This window comes from Pinus tabuliformis, chromosome 4_2 (genome assembly GCF_031772625.1).
Source record: "Pinus tabuliformis cultivar Carrire ecotype Pingquan chromosome 4_2, CPIR1, whole genome shotgun sequence".
In the NCBI taxonomy this organism is placed as follows: Eukaryota; Viridiplantae; Streptophyta; class Pinopsida; order Pinales; family Pinaceae; genus Pinus; species Pinus tabuliformis.
Window position 1 is genome coordinate 78,486,693 of NC_142304.1, and position 12,904 is coordinate 78,499,596.

General features: G+C 33.8%; 1 protein-coding gene across 1 annotated transcript; it reads left to right on the forward strand.

Moving 5' to 3' along the window:
* The first annotated feature begins 11,452 nt into the window (after positions 1-11,452).
* Positions 11,453-12,037, forward strand: LOC149168300 (uncharacterized). Its single transcript, XM_089424883.1, has one exon. It carries the CDS (start codon positions 11,453-11,455, stop codon positions 12,035-12,037), a length of 585 nt encoding a protein of 194 aa, XP_089281009.1.
* The last annotated feature ends 867 nt before the right edge of the window (positions 12,038-12,904 follow it).

Sequence of the window (12,904 nt, forward strand, 5' to 3'; positions counted from 1 at the left end):
GCAATTCTTTCTGCTGGGAGGTGTTGCTGGGTTGGAGCCTGCAATGGTTGTAATCCTCTCAGAACCTTTATTTCTTCATTAATAAAAGCTATTGAGGTTCTTCTATGTGCTCTTGTTTCAATTATATATTGTGATGATTGCATGTTTGGTTTACACTAATCCATGAACCAGTTATGATTGCATGCCTCTTGTAGTTTCCTTCTTTGTTGTCTTGCAGGATCTCATTGTAGCTGGGCGAGCAGAAGGACAAAGAGCTAGGAGCAAGCGGCCAAAGAGGAGAGTTTGGATTCGACATTAAGCGCAAGGCAACGGTTAGTGCTTCCTCCATTCTCTTTTGCTTTCATAAAGAAGTAAACTTTCAGTAGTTTGTTTTACAGTTGTTGCTAAGGAACTGTCACCCTTAGAGTGGGTTAGGGTCATCCGAGTCGGATACTTTTCCCTACAACAGATACCATCTAACATGAGGTTCACCTTTGGGAACATGATTCATTGGAGAAGGCATTCAGGGTGGCAAGAAAAGTTGAAATAAAAATTATGGCAACAAGAAATTCTACTACTCAAAGCTACAAAGACAAAGTGTTGTTTCTCCTAGCCTTCCACAGCCTGCAAGGTTGGTACCACAAAAATTGGAGGAAACAAGAGTAAAAGGGATTTGTTACAGTTGTGATATAAAATACACTAAAGGTCATAAGTGTGATGAGAAGAAATTATTTTACATAGATTGTGAAGAGGAGGAATAAAAAGAACAAGAAACATCAAAAGAAGATGATATACACCAAGAAACAACCTGAAAGAAAAACAAATCAATCCAACCATATCTTGTAACGCATTGACAGGAATTACCACTCCTAAAAATCTCAAGGTAGAAGGATATATCAAGAAGAAGAAGGAAATATTGATGATTGAATCAGGTAGTACCCATAATTTTATTCATTGTAAGAAAATTGATGAATTGAATTGCTTTCTATATCCAACACTAGAGTTTCAAGTGATGATTGAAAATGGAGGAACTATAAATTTCCCTTGAAAGTGCCATAATATCAAGATAGCCATGGTGTAATATGTATTGAATAGTCCAATGCTTTCCATTCCAATGGGTGGTATTGATGTTGTACTAAGAGTCTAATGGTTACAATCTTTGGGGACAATAGATTTTAATTTTTAAGAATTTTTCTTGAATTTTTTTGGGAAGGAAAGGGAATTGAATTAAGGGGTATCATAGGGAAACCAGGGAAGATAATCATATCTAATGGCATGAAAAATATTTTTAAGAAATAAAAATGAGGCATAATTTCAAAATTATGCTCACTAGAGGTTTAAACATTGAAATCGTCTATTTCTCCATATCTCCAAAAAGTCTTGGATAATCATTCCAGGGTATTTGAGACTCCAAAATGCCTCCTACCCATTCATGATTATGATCACTCTATTCACTTGATTCCAGGAAATGTTCCTCCAAACATTAGGCCTTACGGATATCCCTATGCCCAAAAGAGTGAAATTGAACATATGGTTGCAAAAATTCTAGAGGATGGTATAGTTCAACTTAGTCAAAGTTTTTTCTCTTCTCTAGTAGTATTGGTGCATAAGAAGGATGGACCATGGTGCATGTGTCAAGATTATAAAGAGCTCAATAAACTCACTATTAAAGATAAATTTTCCATTCTTGTCATTGATGAATTGTTGGATGAATTGCATGAAAAAATTTACTTCACCAAGCAGGATCTTCAATCAGGATATCATCAAATTAGAATGAAGATTGAATACATTCTGTAAACATCATTCATAACTCATGAAGGTCATTATTAATTTTTGGCCATGCCTTTTGGACTTACTAATGCGCCTTCCACATTTAAAAGTTTGATGAATTCCATTTTCAAACCCACCCTTAGAAAAATTTTGTTAGCACTTTTTGATGATATACTAATCTACAATAAGTCTTGGAAGGATCATGTTCAACATGTTCACAGTGCGCTCAAAATATTGGAGGAGAAATAATTATATGAAAAAACATACAAATGTTTCTTTGGAGTACAAGAGGTAGACTATTTGGGTCATATTGTATCTCATGAGGATGTTAAGGTAGACCCTAACAAAATTAAATTCATTAGGGAATGGAAAACCCCCACATACCTAAAGCATCTTCAAGGATTTCTTGGGTTAACAGAGTATTATCGCAATATTTTTAAGAGTTATGGGAGAATAACAATGCCTCTAACAACATTACTGAATAAAGATGCATTTTCTTGGACTCTAGAAGAAACTAAGGCCTTTTAACATCTTAAAGAGGCAATGTGCCAAGTACCAGTCTTAGCTACACTAGACTTCACAAAACTTTTATTGTGGAATGTGATGCCTCAGGAAATGGAATTGGTGGTTTTAATGCAAGAAGGAAGAACCATTTCTTTTGAAAGTTGTCCAACTAAGGGAAAGTATTTACTCAAACCTATTTATGAGAAGGAAATGTTAGCAATACTACATGCACTAAAGAAATGGTAACCTTACCTAATGGGAAGACACTTAAAGATAAAAACATATCAGGATAGTCTTAAATACATTTTGGAACAAATATTATCTTCAGAAGAGAAGAAAAAATGGGTCACAAAGATGTTTTTTTATGACTTTGAAATCATCTACAAAAAGGGAAGAAAAATGTTGTTGCAGATGCACTCTCAAGAAAGGATGAGGATTTGGAAGCCTTTGTGCTATTTCTATTATCCAACCTAATTGGATAACTAAAGCAAGGGGTGAATGGAAGGATGAAGAAAATGTGTGGACACTTAAGAAAAAGTTGCATCAAGATAAATTTGAAAAAAGATTCATTATGGTACAAAGATCACTTACATCTCTGTAAGAATTCCCAACTGAAACAAAATATTCTTTTGGAATTTCACACATCCCCCTTAGGAGGGCCGTCATGATTTTTAAAAATTTACCATAGGGTCAAGAAGGATTTTTTTTGGGATTTCCCTAAATATTATATTAAAAAGTTTGTGGCAGAATGTTTGATTTCCTAATAAAATAAAGTCGAGAAAATTAATACCTTGAGCCTATTACAACCTTTAGTCATTCCAAGTCAACGTTGGGGGCAGGTATTAATGGATTTTATCATAGGTGTACCTAGGTCTGAAGGAAAGAGTTTCATCATAGTGGTAGTTGATAAACTTACTAAATATGCACACTTTTGTGCATTATCTCATCCTTTTAAAGCCAATATAGTTGCTACTGAATTTGTGGAAACAATTCAAAAGCTACATGGAAATCCAAAGACTATTGTAAGTGATAGAGATCCCATTTTCACTGGAAATTTTTGGACGGAATTATTTTCTTGTCTTGGTACTCAATTAGATCATAGTTCATCTTATCATATTCAATCAGATGGGAAAACTGAGATAGTGAACAAATGTTTGGAATGTGTCTTCGTTTATTTGTATCTAATAAAAAAACATAATGGGTCAAGTGGTTACCTCTGGTTGAATGGTGGTATAACACCTCCTTCCATACTGCAACTAAAATGACCCCATTTATGGCACTTTATGGATATCATCCACCATATATCACATCATATTGAAGATAAAATTCTAAGGTTAAAGTAGTGGAAGATCACATCGAGAATCAACAACAATTTATCCAGCCCTTAGAGGATAACCTCACTCTAGCGCAAAATCGAAAGAAACAACGACCAGATCAACATCGCAATGAAATATGCTTTGATGTAGTAGACTGTGTATTTTTAAGGCTACAACAATACAAACAAATGCCCCTCAAGAAAGTTAAGAATGATAATAAATTATCACCCAAGTATTATGGTTCTTATTAAGTGTTGCAAAATGTTTGTACTATGGCATACAAATTGGAGATGCATGCATATTCCCGAGTACACATAGTTTTCCATGTTTCATGCTTAAATAAGGTTATCGGTGACAAGCTCCTAGTTCAAACAATATTTCCATAACTTGACGAAGAAGGAAAAATCATATTAGAGCCTGAAGCAGTCACAAAAACAATAACCTAACAACTACAAAATTGATCAATTCGGATTATCTCATTAAGTGGAAGAACTTACCTACTGAATATTCCACATGGGAGGATGAGAACTTTATACAGAAGCATCCATAACTACTCAAGCAATGAAGAAAATAATTTTCTGAAGGAGAGGGACATGTTAGGTCCCTATAATACTAGTGTATCCCCCTTATTATTATTATTAGTGTATCCCCCTTATTTTTATTGTTATTGTTGTGCCCATGTAGCCCCCATAATGTAAATTTTGTGCCCCATAGAATCCCACTATTGTTATTTTGCACCCTTACATTATAATTTTATGTAGGTTTTGATTATATTATGACCCCTTCTATTCCTATATATACCAAGGATGTCTTGTCATTTGTAACATCCAAGAATTATTAATTTATGTGATGTAAATGAGTTTTCCCTCTCAAAGAGGCTAATTTTCAAGTCATTGATCTTTCTTTTCTTTTCTTTTGTGATCTGGTTGCATAACACAATGGAAATTACACAACCAACTATCCCTATCCTTTCAGACACATAATGCTTCTTTCAGACACATAATGCTTCATTGAAAAATATTTGAAGGTCTCATGGAAGGACATCAAATATGCTTTCATGCAAAAGTAGTTCCCTGAAGACTTGTAAGATAGGGAAGTGTGCATAAATATGAAGAGGTCTAGGATACATAGAGTTGCAGGTATATTCCCAGGGATGCCTTGTGTAGAAGCTATCGAATGGATCCTATTACATATGGATAGCAATAATTTGATCCTTACCATTGAAAGTGAGAATTAGATTTCTACTTACCATCTGCATGACATTCATTCTTATTACAAGATGGTAAGACCAAGCGAGTGCAGAAAAACATAGTTTTACAAAACTTGGGAAAATCTCAATACTAAGTAATTTATCAAATCTTGCTACTAAGAGCCTGTAAGATTCTGCCATAGACCAAGTGCAGTTTACCAGGCCAACTCTTTGAGAAAGGCTTACTAGTATCTCTTGGCGATTTGTTTCAGACCTCATGGACAAAAGAATGTAGAATACTTTGAGGAGAATTGGATTTACTTGTTGAATGCAATTGTCCCAAGAGGTAAGGTTTTCAACTAGGCTGATATCCTCTCCCACAAACTATAGCTTCACATACAATAGGATAATACAACATTACAATCTAGATAAACACCAGAGTCCTACATGTCTACTTGTCTGCTGGACAATATTTGTGCTCTTTATGAGTTCACTAGGATGAAATGGATTTGGAACCCTCAAGAGAAGTTACTTATCTAATTCCATTTTGGACTATTATCAGAAGTTATTTTTCAAGGAGTTTATGATAAGCTAGCTGATCATTTATTTATAGATGTCTACAAGATGATCTTTGAGACAAAACCTCCCTGCATTGCAGATAAGGTGAAGGAATCGTTTTATGATATTGCTAATTGATTTGCTTCACCACAAGGCACATACATCATGTGTTTTAGGTGTTAGACAACCCCTCACCTTATGCCTAGGTATGTGAACAAAAAGGTGGTCTTGTCTAAGGTATCCTATCAGTTGAATAATGGATTTTTTGCATAGATCCAGAGGAGGAAGAATGCTCCTTGGCCCTCTTTTTCTTTATGGATTATAATTTATGAGCTTAAGAGCATTAAGGTGGTTGAGGTTAAAATTGAAGAACTCAAGCCTCTTCACTTTTGAACCATGAGTTTTTATAGATATGATCCTAGAAATATTTGTAGATAACATTGTGATAAGATACAATAAAACTATATGTATGGACTGATAATCATTCCAAAAGATAAAATAATCAAGAATTGGTATAATGCACAGAGAAAGAATCGACTAGGAGATGAGGCAGGGCCCTTGCGGGTTTCATAGGTACTAGATGTATAGATGGAGGATGTTCAAAAAGAATTCACTACCCAAGTGGACACTATATCACCAAGAAAGAGGCTAAAACATGATCTAGGTGCAGAGAGCAGCATAAAGTTCAAAGTTGATATGATGTGCAAAGGTGCAATTGAGGGAGAGAAACATAAGAAATAAAAGGAGGAGAAGATAAGGTCACAAGTAGAAAAGTATAAAAAATAAGAAGACGGGAGGAAGCAAGATGAATTTATTAGGCAAAAAAAAATCATAAGAGGAAAGGAAAAGAATGGAGAAAAAGGAAACAAAAGTAGTTATAGGAAGAAGAGATAAAAAAGAAACAAGAGGAAGAAGTCATGTAGATAATGGATGAAGAACATATGGCCCGTTAAATGGAAGCAGAGGGTGAGGAGAAGAATTCCATTGAACCAATTCCAAATGAACATAGAACTCAGTCAAACCTCCTATCGCTAGTGGCCATCTCCCTTTCAACGAAATTGGAATTGTCCCTCCACCTGATGACATGGTTATGGATGTAACTAGTTTCACCTTTGATCATATAAAGAAAAGGATTGTACAAGAAAGGTGAAGGTACTTTCCCAATGATCTTGTTCATCCAATATCATATCTACAAAAGGGTGATATCATCTAATGCCAGGGGAAATCCCCAAGCAGTCATGGAAGAGAATGTGGCTTTTGTGAAAACAACGCATGAAAGTACATAACATATTTTGAGTGAGAATGCATGATTGTAGACACACCTAGTTACCACAAAACAACAGGTTTATCACCTTTCCATAGAGAATCAACAATTTTATTCTACTAGTATAAACACAATAGAGCTATGGTCAGCTATATATGAAGAGTTAAAGTCGATGGAAGACACCATGAAGAAGCCATACAATGAGATGATTCTGTTGCATGAGGTGATGGCACCCCTAGTCCAAATTCAGAATAAATATCAGGAGATCCCAAGGATTTCTTACACATATTACTATAAAATACTTTAAGAATTTACTAAAGTGTTATAATCCCTGAACCTTAGATGTGAAACCCTAAACACTAAACCCTAAACTCTAAACCCCAAACCCTAAACCCTAAACTATAAGCATTTATAACATTTAAAAAAGCGTTTTGTAACTTTTATTTAAGTTATTATTAAAATAATTTACTAAAGTGTTATAAACCCTAAAACCTAAACCCTAAGCATTTTATAACATTTTTAAAAGCATGTTGTAACTTTTATTTAAGTGTTTATTAAAATCTTTTACTAAAGTGTCCTAAACCATAAACTCTAAACCCTAAACCCTAAATGCTAAACCCTAAACCCTAAAAACTAAAGCCTAAGCATTTTATAACATTTTAGAAATAGTTTTGTGACTTTTATTTAAGCTTTTATTAAAATAATTTTCTAAAGTCTTATACAACCTAAACCCTAAACCCAAAACCCTAAATCCTAAACCCTAAACCCTAAGCATTTTATAACATTTTAAAAGCGTTTTGTGACTTTTAATTAAGTTTTTATTAGAAGTATTTAATAAAGTGTTATAAATCCTAAACCCTAATCCCTAAACCCTAAGCATTTTATAACATTTTAAAAAGCATTTTGTAACTTTTATTTTAAGTGTTTATTAAAAGCATTTACTAAAGTGTTAGGAACCCTAAACCCTAAACCTTAAACCCTAAGCCCTAAGCCCTAAACACCAAACCCTAGACCCTAAGCATTTTATTACATTTTAAAAAGTGTTTTGTAACTTTACTTAAGTGTTTATTAAAATAATTTACTAAAGTTTTATAAACCCTAAACCCTAAAGCCTAAGAATTTTATAAAATTTTAAACCCTAAAGCCTAAGAATTTTATAACATTTTAATAGCTATTTTGAAACTTTTTTAAGTGTTTCTTAAAAGCATTTACTAAAGTGTTATAAACCCTAAACCCTAAATTCTAAACCATGAGCATTTTATAACATTTTAAACCCTAAACGTTAAGCATTTACTAAAGTGTTATAAACTCTAAAACATAAACCCTAAACCCTAAGCATTTTATAACATTTTAAAAAGTATTTTGTAACTTTTTTTAAGTGTTTATTGAAATCATTTACTGAAGTGTTATAAACCCTAAACCCTAGACTCTAAGCATTTTATAACACTTTAAAAAGCATTTTGTAACTTGTATTTAAGTGTTTATTAAATGGATTTACTAAAATTTTATAAATCCTTATCCCTAAAACAATTTAAAACGCTTTAAAATTAATTTAAAATGCTTTAAAAACAAGTTAAAATGCTTTAAAAATTCTTTAAAAATGTTATTAAATAATTTAAAATGTTCTAAAATGCTTTAAAAACAATTTAAAATGCTTTAAAATGCTTTCAAAACAATTTAAAAAGTTTTAAAATTCTTTAAAATGTTTTTAAAAGTTCTAAAATGCTTTAAAAACAATTTAAAATGCATCAAAAACCATTTAATATGCTTTAAAAAATATTAAAATGCTTTAAAATCAATTTAATATGCTTTAAAATACTTTAAAAACCTTTAAAATGATTTAAATACAATTTAAAATGCTTTTAAAACATTTTAAAATGCTTTAAAAACAATCTACAATGCTTTAAAATGATTTAAAAGCATCTTAAAATTATTTAAAAACATTTTAAATGCTTTAAAAACAATTAAAATTCTTTAAAAACAATTTTAAATGATTTAAAAAAAATTAAAATGATTGAAAATGTTTTAAAATTTATTTAAATACTTTAAAATGCTTTAAAAACTATTTAAAATAGTTTAAAATGCTTTAAGAAAATATGAAAAGGTTTTCAAAATAAATTTAAATGATTTAAACACAATTTTAAATGCTTTAAAATGCTTTATAAATAATTTAAAATGCTTTTAAAATACTTTAAAAGAAATTTGAAATGTTTTAAAATACTTTAAATGCTTGAAAAATGCTTTAAGAAAATTTTTAAATACTTTTAAAACAATTTAAAATGCTTTAGAATGTTTTTAAAATGCTTTAAAATACTTCAAAATGCTTTTAAAATTCTTTAAAAACATCTTAAAATGCTTTAAAAATAATTTAAAATTCTTTCAAAACAATTTAAAATGCTTTGAAAATTTTTAAAATGAATTAAAAACAATTTGAAGTTCTTCAAAACCCTTTTAAAATGCTTTAAAAATGCTTTAAAATACGTTAAAAGCAATTTAAATTGTTTTAAAATTCTTTAAAAACAACTTTAAATGTTTAAAATGCTTTAAGAACAATTTAAAATGCTTTAAAAACAATATAAAATGCTTCAAATTACTTTAAAATACTTTGAAAATGCTTTAAAATGTTTTTAAAATGCTTTAAAAACAATTTAAAATACTTTAAAATGCTTTAAAAATAATTCAAAATGCTTTAAAATGTTGTAAAAAAATGCTTTAAAAACAATTTAAAATACTCAAAAAACAATTTAAATTTCTTTAAGAACAATTTAAAATGCTTTAAAAACAATTTAAAATGCTTAAAAAACAATTTAACATGCTTTAAAAACAATTTAAAATGCTTTAAAATGGATTAAAAACAATTTGAAATGCTTTAAAAACATATTAAAATGCTTTAAAAACAATTTAAATTACTTTAAAGACAATTTAAAATACTTTAAAGCGCTTTAATAGCATTTTAAAATATTTTATGTCTAAGCAAGAAGAGTTGTAGAGAGGAGCAAGAACATGGCGACCTAGGGTTTCAACCTTTCTCAACGGTGGAGTACTGCTCAGAGCACGGCACCCTGATCCACCGACCCTGCAACTCCTGACATCCACGCACTTTAGCTTATAGTTCAGCCTTAATGGCTTCCCCGATGGGGGAGGACTCAGGGCCTCCCCCTTTGGTGAACCTTGTGCTATGGGACAAGAACAACTCTGACAATGCCTCTGATCCGCAGACACAAACAGAGCAGCATAACATTAATTCGCATAATGAACCACATGGTACAGAAGATATACCCCCAGACAGGTAGCAACACGCAATGGGAGATGATGAGAGACCCAAAGTAACCTCCGCAACCTGCAAACCTGTAGCTGCAGAACGACCTAAGATTGAATTGCCCAGTCAGAGAATCAACACCCAAATCCAATACATGAAATATCACGACCTTATTGGGAAATTCATTGGGTTTTGGCCAATAGAGAAAGCCTTATAAAAATGGATAGCAGCCAAATGGAAACCAAAAGGGCACATCAATCTAAAGCTAGGACCTAAGGGGTTTTTCACAGCGATCTTCAACTGCATAGAAGATCAAAATAGGGTCTTAGACAATGGCCCTTACTTCTTCAACACCACTGGGCTTTATCTACGTGACTGGATCGAGCGATTCAACCCAGATAAAGAAGATCTCAGCTAAGCACCAGTTTGGATCTGCTTTATTCCCTACCGCTGGAATATTGGGGTGAGGAATCTTTAAAAGACATTGGAAATGGACTGGGAGAATTCATAAAAGTTGAATAAGAAACGAAACACAGAAGATACACTTCCTATGCCCACATCTATGTCTACATGCACCTGAACAAAGCTCTTCCAGACTCGGTAAGTTTATTCCATGATGATTTTGAATGGATTCAAACATTATATTATGAGCATGTTCCATTTCGATGCCGAAAATGTCATGCTCATGAGCACTTATTCCTAGACTACCCGCTCAATGCCAAGCCCTCCTCTAACACCGCCTCTGGGTAAACTGATCAAGATGGCTTTATTAAAGTGAACTCTTAGAAAAGGAATCATAAAAAGCCTACTTCTCAACCTAAAAATACCCCTGCCAGAAATTCAAAATCCCTTAACCAGCAATAGCTTTGATATTCTAGCTCAGACTGACTCTGTGGCCCCTGAACCCCCCATGCACTCTCATGAGATTCCTAATCTACCCTCTACTAACTCCCAACCAGTTACATCTCTTGACCATGTTCCCGAGCAACCCCAAGCTCTCCCCTCTACCTCCTCCATTAAAGAGATGGCCTGGAAACCTAATGGCATGGACATCGATACCCTTTTGATTGATCCCAAGCTTGCAACGAACATCATGGCCGAGAGCAATGAACTCAAGCAGATGGATGAAGAGCCTGAAAGCATTGACCTAGGAGACTTGGATATTTTTATCCTTGAGCAGGCATGCAAGCAAAAACAATATGATAAGATCCCAGTGAGACAACTAGAAAGTCTAGAGGTCATCCTATCCAGAGCACATCAACAAAATCTCTAGGAATTCAACCAGGAAGTCAGTGGGATGGAAAGAACTTGTTCAAGGATACTAAGAAACAAGGGAGAAAGACAGATCTATAGCGAACCATCCTCATTGGGGAAATGCTGGTAGAATTTGGAAGATATTCTAAACTCACAAAGTACTACAAGCCACTCCCCAACCCTGAACCATGAAGCTCACATCATGGAATTTAAGAGGGTTAAACGGCCCTGGGAAATACATAATGATAAAAAAATTGATACAGAAGGGGAAACCTCATATCTTCTTTATGCAAGAAAAGAAATGTAATAGTACTCTTCTCAGTACCATTGTTTCAAAAGCATGGCCTGGCTATCACACAATGGCAGTGGATGCTATAGGAGCCTCGGGAGGATTAGCAATAGCATGGAATGCACAGACTATTGCGCTTATAGATTTCAATGCAAACCATCATTTCATTCAAGCTAACTTCCATATCATAGGGACCAATGTGCATGGTCACCTTACCAATGCGCATTTCCCGCAAGCTGCTAAGGACAAAATCAAAACTTTGGACACGCTCACACTGCTCAATGCCAACCGAACCCATCCACTCTGGATCACGGGAGGTGACTTCAATATGATCACCAAATTAGAGGAAAAATTAGGAGGCCGAATCAGATTGGACAATGAAAGTGAGTACTTCAAGGAGTTCATTCAAAGCAATTGGTTAATCGACCTACCCTGCAACAATGGAATATTCACCTGGAATAACAAAAGATCTGGTCCTCATCAGATTTATTCAAGGCTTGATCAATTTCTACTATCAGATAATGCTATTCACCTGGGAGGAGACCTCTCAACCTCTATTCTGCCATTAGCAGGGTCGGACCACTGGCCAATTATGCTTCAGTGGAAAAGACTGGGAAACTCCACTAGAAGACCCTTCCGCTTTGAATCCTTCTAGTTGACCCATCAACATTTCAAATATCTAGTACAACATGCATGGAAAAGCTTTCTTCCCCTGTAGGTTCCAAAATGTTTCAATTTAAGCAAAAGTCGAGGTTCGTAAAAGTGAAAATCGAACAGTGGAACAATGCTACCTTTCGAAACATATTTTAAGCTCATAAATACCTCACTCAGGAAATGGAGAACCTACAGCAAACCATCATCAATGAAGGAAGGACTAAAGCCCACAACGAATAGGAAAAGAATCTTCAGACTTAGATCAATGAAAGAGAGAAACAAGATGAAATCCTCTGGAAACAAAAATCATGAATAAGATGGTTAAAGGAAGGTGAGAGGAATACAAAATTCTTCCATCGTACTACAATCTAAAGGAGAATGCATAACAACATCACCCAAATTCACAACCAATAGGGAGATCGATTGGAAGACCATGGGGATATTGAAAAAGTACTCATCAAGCACTTCAAATCAGTCCATCAAGAACCTAACACCAACAGACAACCAGCAATTGACAAGATTCTCCCTCATATCCCAAAGGTGATAACAGATGAACACAATCAATTGCTTCTTCATCTGATAACCTTACAGGGGGTGGAATCAGCTATGAAGTAGCTTCGAGAAGGAAAATCTCCTGGTCCAAACGGCTTTACCTCCACTTTCTTCCACAAATTCTGGGATCATATCAAAGAAGAGGTCTGGTAGGTAGTCGAAGAGTCTAGAACTCTCCATTGGGTGCTACCATCCCTGAATGCAACATTTATCACTCTCATCCCCAAGGTGGAAAACTCTAACATGCCAGAAAACTTCAGGCCTATAGCCCTCTGCAATGTCATCTACAAAATCATATCCAAAGTTATAGCCTCAC